The following is a 14,064-nucleotide window of genomic DNA, read 5'->3' on the forward strand; positions in this document are numbered from 1 at the left end:
TCTTCATGCCCTGACAGTGTGTGTGTTGGGGGGGGGCTGTATATGTGTGAGGGGAGCTGCAGGTGGAGCAGGGAGCCCTGAGAAGGGCTAGAAAGGGACAGACACGGGCTGGCTACTGCACGCCTGGGTACTCAACCCACCCTTCTTGGTTCCATCACGAAGTCCCCAGGGCCCTGTAACCTGGATCAGGGCCTTGCCCTACCCTTCCTGTTCCCTGGAGCCTTCTTGCTGACCCTCCCCGTTTCCAGCCTCGGAGTCTTTGAATGTGCTGCTCACTTTGCCCAAAGCTCTCTTCCCCCACCTCTGCTTCTGGCACAGTTCCCACCTGACAGGGCCTTAGCAGAAATGTCACCTCCTAGGGAGGCTTCCCTCACCTCTATTCTCTCTCTAAAGCTGCCCTCCATTCCCTCAAAGCAGCCTGTCTCTCTTTCATAGCACTGACCACAATTTGCACTCGAATATTCGTTTGTTCATTTACTAGTTCAAGGGCCAGTGCCTGTGTGGTCACCGTTGAGTCTCCTGTGCCCAGCAGGTCGAGCACACGCCGGATACCCCATAAATACTCATTCCATCGAGGATCACCCCACTGCTCCCGCTGTGGAGTGAGGGGCCAAGGGGCCCTGCTCCCTCGGGTCGCCCCTGAAGGTTCAGGGGCAGGGACAGGAGGAGGCTGGCTTGGGCTGCCCCGGGCCTGGCATGGCCCAGAGGCAGGTTGGGACGAACTCCCTGGCTGCTAGGCAGGGCCAGTCCCTGGGGCCTGCCTAGGGCTGGGGTCACGTGGGCTGCAGTGGCTCTGAGAGGGGCCGGGGCCGACCCATGCTCCTGTGCACAGGCGTGGTCTGCGACTGTCCTGGGGGCTTGTTGGCCTCATCCGAGGCACCAGGGCCCAGGTTCACGTAGGCTGCAGGCAGCTGCACGTAGTGGTCCCCGAGCAGCCTGGCGACCACATGCTCCACTTCCTCCACCAGCACCGCGAAGGTGGGTCTCACCGCGGGGTCCGCAGCCCAGCAGCGGTGCATCACTGCATACCTGTAGGGGGAGGGGCGTGTCAGAGCAGGGTGCATCCCCAGCTGGAGATTCCGGGCGGCCCACCTGCCGTGAATCCCCAGGGGCAGGCCACACAGGGATGAGGACAGGTGACAGGGCCTAGTGCCGAGCGCTGCCCAGTCAGGGGCGGCTCTTCTCAGCCTGCGGATCGCTATTCCAGTCCTGCCTCCCCACCTGGCAGAGGCCCAGTTGCCCCGAAGGTTAGGAGCTTGGACTCCCGTGCCCGGTGACCTGAACAATGTGATCTTGGGCAAGTTCCTTAGGCTCTCTGTGCCTCTGGATCGTGCCCTGATCACAGAGCTGTTGGGGCAGAGGGTGGGAGGACGCGGGTAAAGTGCGTAGCTTAGGGCGCAGTTTGTGAGCTATCACAGTTATATCTTATGTCTTTTAGGAAGGAAGCCCGTGTCCAGTGAAATGGGGATTAAAAGTCCTGAGCCTTGGACGTGGGGGGTGGCCGCAGTGGCACCGTGATTCCCAAGCAGTTTTTCTCTGGGTTTGCCTGGTGGGTCCTAATAAGTGCCTCTTCATCTTGGAAATGCCATCCCTGCCTTAAATGACACTAAGTGCCCTACACACAATAATCTCCTAATTCTCAGACTTTCTGATGGTGTTACTGTCATCATCCCAACTTTACCGATGAGGAAACAGGCCTCGAGAGGAGAATGGACTTGGCCTGGTCTAATGGATGCTGTGGTGGTCCACCCAGATCCCAGTGGCAGCTGCCGGCTCTTGCTGAAGCCCCCCCTAGGAAGTGCCCTAGGCAGAAGAGAGCTGCCTTCCCCAAGCTCTCACTGTGACCAATGACTTATTAATGCCTAGTCCCGGGACCAGGCCCCTTAATCTAAATTTTGTAACACTCTGAAGAGCCACCCCAGATCAAGCAGCCGCTGTGGGATGGGCTACAGCCTCTGCTGCATCACACAGCATGGCAGCCCAGTTTCTCCCCCAGCCCAGTCCCGCTTCCCTGGCCCCCAGTCTACCAAGAAACCCCCTGTACATATACCCTCCTGCTCAGAGGCTCTGTCAGGGAACCTGACCCGGCGGGGCAGACGGGCAGTAAAGGTGATTTCCCTTACTTCAAACTGGATGCACTAGTGAAATGAATAATAAAGATCAAACCCAAGGCAGGCAGGGCCAGAGGAAGGGTTACTCATACCCTTTTGGAACACAGCCTGAGACAGGAGTCATCAACCACCTTTACCTGTGACATGGTTCTTCCTGTTCTAACCGCAAAGCCCTGGGCACAGGCAAGGCCCGCGTACCGCTTCTGCAGCTGAACCCTCGCATAGACCCACCGGGCAGGCACGGGGACAATGCAGCTGCCACCGTGCCTTGGGAACAGGGAATCTGAAACTATATTCAGTAGGGAAAAATTCTGATCTGGAGATGTGGAGGGGGCTAGTGTGGGAGCTAATGGAACCTTTCCTTGAGGTTAAGTGAATGGAAAAGATGGAAAACAGGCCCCCTTGGCGGGGGTGGGGTGAGAGGAGTGCTGAGAAATCAAATCACTGGCCTCAACCCAGACTCTGAGTGGGGAGTACCGTTACCATGGCAACCATGATATCCTCCCAGCACTCAGGCCCAAATTGGGGTGGAACCGGTCCACAGATGAGGAAACTGAGGCCCAGAAAGGGGCCCTTTCCAGGTCGACCAGAGGATCAGTCAGAGAGCCAGCCGAGAGCTTTGTCTCCTGCTCCTCCCTTGTCTCTGGGGCCCAACTCCCTCCCACCTCCACCTCCACATACTCACAGAGAATTGGGACAATACTCAGGCTGGGGCAGGCGCCGACCCTGGGCCAGGTATTGAGTGAGGTCAAAAGGGTCAATGTGGGGGTATGGTGGGGCGCCCCGTGTCAGCAGCTCCCATAGCAGCACACCAAACGACCACTGTGGGAAGGGGAGAGGAGGCTCAACTCTTACCCCAAATTTGGGGGCAGGTGGGCCCCCCAGGTCCTCTACCCCCCAGAACCCTCCAGCTGGAAATCCATCAGAGCCCACTCCTCAATACCTCATAAGCATCTTCCCTCAGTCTCTTCTCACCACTGGACCCTGCCCAGAGTTGGGCCTGGGAAGGCCCTGTATTGTCTGCAAGGAGCCAATGAGTTCACAGCCCCCTTGCGCCCTGGCAAGAGGAGTCCGTCTTAGACCTGCTCCAGAGGTGGGCAAATGGGCTGTGGGGGGGGGCTGCTCAGCTTGGGGAGTCCTGGGACTCAGCTCATCAGCTGGAGCTGAATGGGCAAGGCCGAGTGCTCTCCCAGGACACTGAGGCCTTGTGGACTCTGGGACAGGTGTGGCCTCACCACGTCAGACTTGGTGGTGAATCTGTAGGTCTGCAGGCTCTCTAGTGCCATCCATTTGACAGGGAGGCGAGCGTGGCGGCGCTGTTGAACACTGTAGTACTCCTTGTCCAGGACGTCTCGGGCCAGGCCAAAGTCAGCCACCTTGACAGTAAATGACTCATCCAGCCTGAGGGTGGGAGGGAAATCACACTCTGGACTAGCCCCCACCAGTCCCTGAACCCATTTGTTCCAGGCCTTCACAGGGCTTCAGAGCCACAGTGTCCAATCTATGCCTGCACAGGGCAGGCAGGAAAACAGAGGGCCAGAAAAGGGTAGACATGCCCAGGGCTGCACAGCAAGGGCTGGAGTGGGGGCCCTTCCCTGAGGTGCCTTTAGGCAGCTGCACACCCTGATGCCCTGCCCCCCTTGCTTCACCCCAAATGTTCTGGCCGCTCACATGCAGTTCCGAGCAGCCAGGTCCCTATGCACAAACTTCTGCTCTGCCAGGTACTCCATGCCGCGGGCTACCTGAAGGCCGAAGCTGATGAGGTCCTTCACTGTGGGATTCTGGGGGCCACAGGTGAGTCAGTAAGCAAGGGCTTAGCAACGCATCCCCAGCCGCTGCCCCCGTCTCCTGACCCCCTCCCCCCGCCCCCACCTGCCCTGGGCCACCTGAGCACGGACCCGCTGGGGAGAGCGGATGAACTGAAGCAGGTCTCCATGGCGCATGTAGGGAAGCAGCACACGGGGCAGCCCTTCCGGTGGCAGCACGATACCGATGAGAGCCAGCACGTTTTGGTGGTGCAGACCGCGCATGAGCAGCCCCTCGTGCAGGAAGGCCTCTACCTCCTGCACCTCCGTGATGCCTGCAGAGTGGCTGGAGTCAGGCTCAGACCAGGGAGACCCTCTGCCAGGGTCAGATGGGGAAATGGAGAAGAAAGGTCTCCTGCTCCAGGTCACTCAGCAGGGTGGGGGAGCACAGCAGGGCCGGGGACCCTCCTGGCCTCTTCCCCACTTACGACTCAGCGACTTGATGGCACAGTGGATTCGATTCTGGTCCTCGTCTATGTATTCTCCGTGATAGACAACTCCAAAGTGGCCTGGGGAAGGGGAGATGGTGAGGGCGCCCCAATGGCCTGGGGTGCACACCACGTGCTGACACTGGCAACCAAACCCCAGAGCACCAGCTGGCCAATCTGACATTAAAAACAAGCAGCAGCTACACGGTGACAGAGCCTGCAGCCCACCCATGCCCACCTAATCTGCCCCGGAAACCACAGATGAGCAAATGGAGGCTCAGAGAGGTTCTGTGGTATTCCCAAGGTCACAAAGCTTGGTGAGAAGGCCAGAGCAGAGTCCTGCCTAAATGTCCCTTGAGCCCATGCCATCTCAGGACTCCATCTGTGCCCCAGCCCCACCTGTCTTGGCCCACACACCTTTGCCAATGACTCGGTCACTGTGGGTGACCACCCGCTCATGGGGGATCAGCACATCCTTGACTTCGGCCAGGAGCGCAGAGTCCAGGTCCCCAAGCTGGATGGACGCTGTCCGCAGCAGTGGGACGCAGGACCCATCCCCACTGTCTGAGGAGGACGCTTTGTGGTCCCGGGTGGTGGAATCCGGACCATCCAGACCATCGGCGTCAGGGGCTGCTGTGGAGGAGACGGAGTGAGGGGCCTGTGGAGCCAAGGGTGTGGCTCGAGCTCTCAGTGCTTCCCCCATCTCACCAAGGCCATTTCTGTAGTCAGAGCCCGAGCGGAGCACAGGCAAGGGCACGGCTCCAGCCGTCCGGTCCAAGGATACCAGGTCGCCTGGGTTTAGAGACAGGACTGTGAAAAGACAGCCCTTGGTGGCCAGCCTCTCCAAACGCCTAGAGGCTGCCCTGTACCCAGGGGGTGTGGGCAGACCGCCAAGGCCTGGGCGGAAAGAGGATATAGAGACTTGGAGAGGCCATGGTTTGGGGGTACAGGCTGAGTCGGGAGGGGAGTGGAGAGCTCACCTAGCTGTTTCCTCCGCCGGTAGCTGAAGATCAGCGCAGCGGCCAGCGCAGCCACAAGCAGGAGCAGGGCCAGCAGGACACCAAGGAGTAGCCCCTGGGGGACCCCCTCCGGGCCTGGCCGTACCACCCTGCCCAGGATGTGACATTCATCATCCACGCAGACCTGGGGGCAGGTAGCAGCTCAGGCCCAGCCTGCAAGCCCCGGCCCACGTCTCCCGTGGAGGGCCAGCTGAGCTGCCTACCTGCAGGGGGACACCGTCCTCGTCGAGTTGCAGGGAGGGGGGCAGGGGGCAGATGACCACATCTCCCCGGAGCTCATGCTGGCAGCTCTTACCATCCACGGTCACGTTCACATCCACACAATCAGCCACCGCACCCAGCCCAATATACTGCAGAGACAGTCATGAGGACTGGCCAGTGCCCCCATCTCCTCTGGGAAAGGCTTCAGCCCTAATCCTCCACCATCCCTACCCTCCATCCCCCACACTTACCTCAAACTTAACGGCATGCTCCTCAGGCTTCAGTGGGGCCAGGTCAGTGCTGGGGGCATGTGGTGGGGGCAGGAAGCGAAAGCCTGGCAGTGTGAAGCCAGCAGCTCCGTCCCCCTGGGCGCTCAGGTTCCCTGTCACCCACCCCTGGGGGCTTCGGACCACATATTCGGGCAGGCGGCACGAGTGCTGCTCCGGGAGCTGCCCCTCACACTGCTGGGGCCCAGGCAAGAGTGGTTAGCCAAGCATTCCATCTCCGGCCACCCCGGTCTCCTCAGCCCAGCGTGGGGTAGAGCTGGAACTCAGGGGACCCATCCAGCCTTCTTCCCTCCTGGCTAGTGCCCGCTTGGCAATTGCCCGTGCCCACTCACCCTGTTTTCCACTGCCCTAAGCCCATCATGGAATGACAGCACTAGGTGCCACGCCGAAGTCAGATGCTGGCCACGGATGGTGACGTGGGAGCCACTGTGGAGCAGAGCAGTGTGGTGGGCTTGGGGTGCTCTCTCGGGCCGGCTCCCTCATTCCTAGGAGACCAGAGCGGGCAAGGGGGTGGCACTTACATGTAGCCACAGTTGGGGCTGATGCCCAGCACAACAGGGTCTTCCAGGTAGCGGAAGTTCCAGGAGCCAGGCACCACAGCACCGCCCACCTGTAGGTGAATGGGAACGCTGGCCGTAGTCGCCCCAGGGGGCGTGGTGCATAAAAGCTGCCCCTCGATGACCCTGCAGAAAGGGGTGGGGGATTGGGCTCAGGATCACCCTCCGTGATGGCCAGACCTACCTTCTCCAAGGGTCGGCCAATCCCTCCCAGTTCCTCTGTTGGTCATCCCAACCTGCCCATACTCGGTGGGTCTGTTTGAAGATGGGGCCATTAAGTCTTCCAAGAAGGAGGGGCGGGAACACGTTCCCCACAGCCTTGGTTGGAGCTAATAAACTCTGCGATGGGCTGTCTTGCCATCCCCAAACCACCTCTGGGCTGGAGGGGGCAACAGACCCTTCTTCCTGGACCTGCTCCCTACACTGACCATGTGACTGAGCTCTCCTCTCTCTGCACTGGCAGGATCCAAGTCCCACGTGGTAAGGGTTCTCCAGGGAGGGGGGCGGGTGCCCTGTAGCCTCCCCTCCCCTGGCCCTGTTGGCACTTACCGTTCCAGTGGGCACTCAGTCCCATTGACCAGCACAGCCTGGCTGGTGCCTAGAGACAGGCCCTTGCCTTCAAGGGTCAGGTGGGTGCCCCCTGCCCGTGGGCCAAAGAGGGGTTTTACTGCTGTCAGCACCGGCTCCTAAGAGAGTATGGAGGTGTCTTAGCTTGGCATAAGAGGCCTTCCACTCCAAGCCCCTCACTGCCCATATTGCCCGGCTGGCCAAAGGCACAGACAAGGCAAGTGGCCTCACCATGAAAGAGAAGCCTTGTAGCATGGAGGTGCCATCTATCCGGAAGTGCTTGCCTGGGGGCATGTTGGTCACGGTGAGGCTGATATTGGCGGGTCCAGCTGGCTGCATGCCTGAGGGCTCCACCTCACACTCAAGCTCCTCTACAAGGTTTTTCTGGGGCACTGGTCTAGGGCACCAGAGGAATCCAAGGTCAGTCAGGGGTCACACAGGCTTGGCTGCATGCCTGCCACATATCAGGTCTCCTCTGAGGCTAAAGATGGCATCTCTTCACGCCCCTTCCTCCAGGGTAGGCAGGATCTGGTGAGGCAGGGACTAACCTTGCCCAGTTCCACGACTCAACAGATGGGTAGGGCATATATAGGCTCAAGAAGGGACAGAGATGTCTCCTCAGACACCAAGCAGCCAGAACCACTGCAGCTTGCCTCCTACCTCCTTGCCCCCAGCAAGCAGAAGACAGGGTCTCAGAGGGAAAGGGCTGCTTGGTCACCCCTGTCAGGGATAGGAAGGGCAGAGACCAGATTACACCTGAGGTTTGAACTGTCCAATCGGCAGGGACTTTGGCCCACGGTGACTTGATGGGTGCCCTCACGCATCAGATCAGCAGGGTTCAGGTAGAAGTTGGAGCCGCACAGGGTCAGCCTTGTGCTGCCCCTTCGGGGTCCACTCTGCGGGTAGAACTGAAGAGGGGGAGAGAGCCTGAGTCCCTTGTGTGGGTCGGGGCTCTCAGCTGTCTGCTTTCCCCAGAGTTTTTGGTCATGCCCTTGCTTGCCCTCCCTCCAGTTCCCTAGGTCACTCCCTAGTCCTTACTCAGGCACTTTTCTGCCTCCAAGTCTCTGCATGTGCCATCCTCTCTGCCAAAAATACCCTTCTTGGTGATACTGAGGACATTCCAGTCCTGAGGATCATGGTTAAGACATGCTGACCCCCCGCCTGGGTGACTCAGTTGGTTAAGCGTCAGACTCTTGATTTTGGCTCAGGTCATGATCTCAGGGTTGTGGGATCAAGCCCCATGTTGGGCTCCACCCTCAGCAGGGAGTCTGCTTAAGATTATCTCCCTCTCCCACTCCCCCGCTCATGTGCACACATGCATGCGTGCTCTCTCTTAAATAAATAAATCTTTAAAAAAAAAAAAAGAAACTAAAAGAAATAGTATTAAAAAATTTTTAAAAAGACATGCTGAGACCCACCCCAGGCCCAGCTTCTCCCACCCTTACCTGTGCCTTGCCAAGCAAGCCATACCTCAGTAAGCTCAGGTAGGCAATGATCCTGTTGCCAGGAGCCAGGACACTCCTTCTGCCGGCCACACATGTCTCCACACCAGCCACAGCCCATGAAACGCTGTGCCCGCAGACAACTCCCACAGGTGAGGAAGTGGCGGCAGCCAGGGCCCCGGATAGGTACCTGGAAGACCTTGGAGTGGTAGACAGGGGGCTCAGGGGTGCTGGGAGGGGGAACCAGATCCCATTGACGCCCTGGTTATTGTAGGTCAGGGTGGCAGGATTGGATGGAGGGGCTATGCTCCCACAGTCCTGGCCCCAGGCCTGACCCCAGTCCCACCTTACCTGGTCCCCAGAGGCAAAGAACAGGTGGTCTCCAAGGCGACTGACATCCCGTTGCGTGGGCTGCCCATTGCTGCCCAGTGAGAAATTGGACACATACAGCAAGTAGTTGAGAGATCTGGCCAGTTCCACCTGGGACAGGTTAGCTGTGAGCAAAATGGAAATGGGGATGGGGACCCAGGGACAGGGAGCCATGGAGATGGTGGGAGTCCTACCTGCAGGACGCGCCCATCGGCTGTGCCCATGTGGGCCACTGTGACATTGTCGAGGCGTGTCACATGCAGTGCAGTGACCTGCACTGGTCCTAGCAGCCCGTTGAAGAGGTCCACACGTAACAGGCTGCCGCTGACCAGCAGAGGGAAGTGATGGCAGCTGGTGTTGTGGCTGGGGGCCTCCAGGCCAGGCTGGGGAGGGCCAGGGAAGGGGTCAGGGGTCATCACCTCTGTCAGTAACCACAGCAGCCCAAACCCCCAACCCTTACCTAGCTTAGCTAGATAAGGCCCCACGCCTGCCACTTACCTGCCCCCTTCCACCTATGGGTCTCTCAGAGGCAGTAAGGCCAGGAAAGAAGGCCCAGGCTAGAAGACCGGCTTCTCCCATGCCTTGCTCTGACCTGCCATGTTCGTTCTGATAATGACTTAGAGTCTTACAGGCCCAACCCCATTCTGTCCTCACAACCGCCCTATAAAGTGGGTGCTCTCACCACCCCCATTTTGCAGATAAGGAAATGGGCTCAGAGTGTATTTGGTCACTTGTCCGGGGTCTTAAAGCCTCTCAGGAGTGGAGCCAGTAAGAAGTCCGAGCTCTTGACCAGTCCTCTTCTGCCCCCTGCCGGTTATGCCCTGCACTTCAGCCTGGGCTTCCGTTTCCGCTCCAGCGTAAGGTGGCTAAACTCTGAAGGTAATTGCGGCAGCATGGGACTGGTAACATGGTCCTTCTCCCTGAGATTCCAAAGATCTTCCCGCACCTCCAGCTGCTACCTGGATCCCCTTCAGGGTACAAAAGGGAAAAACCAAGGCCTGAAGCCTAGGCCCCAGGGATTGTGAGACACCTCTCCCCTGCTCTTAACGGGAAGGTGTTTGAGGGGCTGCACTTAAGGCCGCAAGGCAGGACTGTGGAAGCTTCTGAGAAATCAGATCAGGGTAAAAATGCAAGGTATTGGAGGTGAGTGCAAAGCGCAGGCAGGGCTAGTAGCCCTAGCTGCTTGGGACCTTCCCTTGCTAGCCCTGAGGCTCCCATCAAACCAAGTATGCTTAACCTAGTGCTCAGACCTCGGTGCTGATCAGGAGCACTAGGGGTGCAGAGCTGGGCCCAGAAACTCTACACGCTCTTCATCTGTAGCCCAGGTGGGTGGGAACTGGGATTCTGTCCTCAGTTGAGGCGGGGGGAAAGGGGCCTGGCCTTCGCCGGAAGCCATCCAGGTGTTTTCAGCATGACTCAGGGACAGGTGAGGCTGCGGGGTGGAAAGGAGGCCCTACTCCAGTCAGGGCCACACCCCTGTCTGCTTGCTCCTGGGTTCCAGGGCCTTAGCTCTGGGTTTCCAGGCTTGTCTATGAGCCCATGGCTCCTGAAAACATGACTCAAGTGTCCAGGGCCCCACAGAGGAGGGTGACTGCTCCAGACTTAAACCCTACCTGAACCCACAGAGGGCAGGTGCCAGATAAGAGGCCCACAGGCTTCCTGAGGCCAGCCACAATCAGCACACAGTGGGTGTAGCCTGGAGACTATGTGCCCCGTCACCAGGCAAACACAGTATAGGCTGGTTCACACACCTCCCAGGGGCCTGGCCAGCTTGTGAGCCATCTTGAGATTAGTCCTCCTAGAACCTGGCACTGCCAACTCATGCTGGATGTCTTCTGACCTACTGACCACCAGCCAAGTCAGGGAGAGGTTCTGACTCCCTGAGGGAAAGCGAGGAGGGCAGGCGGGGCTGCCCAGGCCCAGACAAGGGCTCTCTACCCCTAGGGTCTCTGCAACCCAGAGAGACTCAGCTGAGGGAGTGAGGCTGGAAACTGCCCACTCCTCGCTGTTTGTAAGTTCTCCTCCCACATCTGAGGCATCAGTAAGAGCTAGAAAGGAATCAGCGGGGAATGTCACAGAAGGGCCAGGGCCACAGGGCAACCAAAGACTCTGAGAGCAGTGCCTGTGAGTCAGCTCACTGAAAGACCACTCCTCTAAGGCTGTTCACCCCGTTGCCTTGGTTTAATCTCTTATAAGCTAGGGTAGGACTGTTTCAATGGCTCTAAATGGTCGGTTTGGGTTTTATCCTCAGCATCTTTTAACAAATGTCCTGTTTGTCTCTCCTCCAGCTCCCTGACACCATGGCCGGAGAGAACCTGGGTAGGGTCTGCTGGAAAGAGCCCCCAGTTCAGCATGGACTGGGAGATCGCCTGACTGGGGTGAGAAGGGAAACTGGAGCAGGGCCCCAACTATAGTGGAAGAAAGCCTGGGACTCCTTCATGGTGAACCAATTCCAACCACCCCCCCCTAAGGCTTTACTCATCCCCAGATGTTTACAGTTGCTTGCACAAGACTGGGGTGAGCCTCCTGGAATTTACAAGAGCCAAGCCGCCTCCACCATGTCCTACGTCCACCCCATAGAGAACGCCCATAGAGAACAATCGGGAACGAGTGTGTCAGTGAAGCCCAAGCCATGCAGGCTCTCAGACAAGCCCCCAAACTTCCAAGGCCCAGGAAGCTCCCTGAATTGGGGGTGGGGGCTTTCTCTGACAACTCCTGCCCCACCCTCTTTGGAGAGCAGAACAAAACAAGTGCTTCCAAAGGGAAAACAAAACTGTGTTGGTGAGTAGCTGTATCTGTGTGACTCTGTTAGCATCTGCCGTGTAGGGGGCTGTTTCTCTGTGTGTGTGCCTGAGGGAATGTGTGGTGGGCCGGCAGGAGGGGATCCCATCCTTCTACCCGGAGTTTGGCAGTGTGTCTGCCAGGGACAGTTGAGATGCAAGCCGGTTCTCACACAATCTGGGAAACCACCTAAAAAATCAAAGGCCATGGTAACTGAGAGGGTGAAAGAGCAAAATGGAGGAGCAACAAGGGCTAGCCTGGCTGGGAGGTGAACTTCCAGGGTAGCCTGGGCTTGGCTGATCCCCGCACCCCGGCACCACTCCACCCCGCTGCCCCAGTACTAAGGAACTGGATGGAAGAGAAAACTTGTCCCCTCCTGCCCTTTCCCCTCTCAGCCCCTCTCACTGGATTCAGCCACCTGCTCCCAGGTGAGGGTCCCTTCTTTCTGCTCACCGGGTTGGGGCAAAAACTGGGTGACTGGAAGAAGTTGAGACCTCGCTGCAGGCCGTGGAGGACAGGAGACTCACAGCAGCGCTTCACACCCTGCTCAATGAGAATGTCCACCAGGTCGATGGGAAAGGCACAGACGACAGAGTTGGGACTCACACCGGGGCTGCTGTCTCTCCGAGCCGTGAAGACTCCAAATAGCACTTCTTGGCCCTCGGTGATGCTCAGCTCCATGGCCAACCGGCTGCCCACGGGAGCAGTGTGGGCGGCTCTCAGCACCGGATAGGGCTGTCCTCCCTCAGAGGCCCTGCGGCGCCGGCGTTTGGGCGCGAATCGGCAGTCGAGGACCAGCTCACGGTAGTCGCCCAGGTCGGGCTCAGCAGCGCTGAGCCGTGCCAGGCGCGTGTGCAAGGCACCCGGGGCAGCTGTCTCACTGACTCGCTGCACGGTCAGGAAATAGACAAAGTCCCTGGTGCGGAAACTGTACACGTACTCGATAGGGTAGGAAGCGAGATGCTGGGGCAGCACCGACAGTGCTGCAAAGCCAGGTGCGAATCCTGAGGCATCGGCTTTGAGGCGCCGGATGGACACTGAGCGGGGGCTGAAGCTCGCGGCCACTGTCTCATCCAGTGAGGATGCCGCGTAGAAGTAGGAGGCATGGCCCTGCTCAACCACGGTCACGACGGTACCCAGAGGGCTGGCCACACAGTCAGGGCACTCCTCAGGTTGGTTGTGGTGGGCGGAGAAGAGGCAGACTGGCGGTGCCAGGTGCAAGGCTGTCCCTCGGGGCTCAAGCTCGTGCAGGAAGCAGCGGCCATGCAGGCTTGAGCCACAGCTGACCAGGGCGGGCAGCGCCGGCTCCAGCACCAGCACCTGTGCATCTGTGTCTTCCTGTGGGCCGTGGGGGCCCGGGCCACAGGCTGCACATGTCTGGCAGCCAGGGTCCCCAACAGGGCCCGTGGCCAGGCTCTCTACTGGCTGCAGGCCAGGCCCAAGCACGTACAGGCGATTGCGTGTAGCCACGAACACGGCGCTCCCGTCCTTGCCGCCCTCGTAGGTCGTTATGGCCTGCACCGGAGCTCCGGCCGAGAAGCTGGGCACCTCGTACTCCACGTCAAAATCGCGCAAGGCGGCAAAGGAGTTGCGTGGGCACTGCCAGGACCCGCTGGTCAGCAGCGGCGGCAGCAGCAGCAGCAGGAACAGTGAGGGCTGGGACGGCAGCGGGAGAAGCTCCATCCAGGCCCAGCTGGGCCCCGCAGGGACTCCTGCAGGCCTGGGCCTGGCTGGGAGCCGACTCGAGGGAAGTCGAAGCTGGGACCCGCGTCCAGAGCCGGTCCTGAGAGCCCTCCGGCAGCTGAGCCCCGCCCGGGGCTACCGTGACGCCCAGCGCTCTCCCCTGCCCTCGGGTCTGAGCACCTGGCACCAGGTGGACACACAGACACCGCCAGGGAACAGAGAAGCCGCCTCACCTGCCGCCCCAGCTGCCGCTCAAAGCCTCAGCTCAGAGCAAAGTCGGCCCGAGGGCGCTGGGCGGGGCGGGCGGGGCCAGAGTGTGGGGGCGGAGCTGTAGGCGGGGCCTGTCGAAGGCCTGGACTAACCGGCCCCACCACCCACCCGACTCTCCAGGCCCTCGCAGGCCTGTCACCTACCCTTCTTGGGCGCGTTTTTCTCCGTGGCGTGTGGGTGGGTGTGCGTGGAGTGGCCCAGAGAGAGGTAAGGAGGCCTGAGCCGTCCCTCACGGCCCCCCAAGCCCGACTAGGCTGAAGTGAGGAGGGAAGGGGGCCCAGCACCAGTGAGGGTTTGAGAACCACCTGGCTTATTTCTTCCGTTGTCACCGGTATATAGCAACACGCGCAGACGCTGGTTCCCGAACAGGGCCTGGGGGCCCCTGAGAGGCCAAGAATGTGTGGAAGACCAGAGGGGAGACGTGGGGCCCTCCAGTGGTACTGCTACCCTCTCTGGTCAGGGGCCATGGTTCCTTGGGCCTGCCCTGGGATGTCAGTGCCAGGATGGTGTCGGAGGAAGGTGCTTTGCACCCTACCTGCCCAAG

The 14,064-nt window shown here is 59.6% G+C and overlaps 1 protein-coding gene across 4 annotated transcripts; it reads right to left on the reverse strand.

Annotated features, from left to right (window-relative positions):
• Nucleotides 1-477: 477 nt before the first annotated feature.
• On the reverse strand, nucleotides 478-13,504 carry MST1R (macrophage stimulating 1 receptor). Of its 4 annotated transcripts, none has more exons than XM_027585039.1 (20): nucleotides 12,021-13,504; nucleotides 8,981-9,169; nucleotides 8,769-8,897; nucleotides 8,446-8,616; nucleotides 7,732-7,883; nucleotides 7,207-7,372; nucleotides 6,958-7,094; nucleotides 6,373-6,534; nucleotides 6,184-6,277; nucleotides 5,816-6,025; nucleotides 5,567-5,713; nucleotides 5,325-5,487; nucleotides 5,053-5,136; nucleotides 4,762-4,977; nucleotides 4,345-4,425; nucleotides 4,010-4,191; nucleotides 3,783-3,892; nucleotides 3,347-3,512; nucleotides 2,797-2,933; nucleotides 478-1,029 (listed from the first exon to the last, which is right to left on the reverse strand). In XM_027585039.1, the coding sequence occupies exons 1-20, from the start codon at nucleotides 13,248-13,250 to the stop codon at nucleotides 774-776; spliced, it is 4,182 nt and encodes a 1,393-aa protein (XP_027440840.1). In that variant the 5' UTR covers nucleotides 13,251-13,504; the 3' UTR covers nucleotides 478-773. The 4 variants fall into 4 exon arrangements, 3 of the variants coding, with proteins under 3 accessions (XP_027440840.1, XP_027440841.1, XP_027440839.1); XM_027585040.1 differs by having other exon boundaries at nucleotides 4,762-4,974; nucleotides 5,816-6,028; XM_027585038.1 differs by having other exon boundaries at nucleotides 5,816-6,028.
• Nucleotides 13,505-14,064: the final 560 nt, after the last annotated feature.

This window comes from Zalophus californianus, chromosome 1, assembly GCF_009762305.2.
Source record: "Zalophus californianus isolate mZalCal1 chromosome 1, mZalCal1.pri.v2, whole genome shotgun sequence".
NCBI lineage: Eukaryota > Metazoa > Chordata > Mammalia > Carnivora > Otariidae > Zalophus > Zalophus californianus.

What these genes read in the sequence shown, in the direction of transcription:
- MST1R (XM_027585038.1), bottom strand. Translation starts at nt 13,250, where the DNA reads ATGGAGCTTCTCCCGCTGCCGTCCCAGCCCTCACTGTTCCTGCTGCTG. An exon ending in ACTGAGTGCCCACTGGAACG is followed by an intron (nt 6,535 to 6,957) that starts GTAAGTGCCAAC and finishes CCCTTTCTGCAG; the next exon opens with GGTCATCGAGGGGCAGCTTT. An exon ending in TCACCACCAAGTCTGACGTG is followed by an intron (nt 2,934 to 3,346) that starts GTGAGGCCACAC and finishes CCCTTCCCACAG; the next exon opens with TGGTCGTTTGGTGTGCTGCT.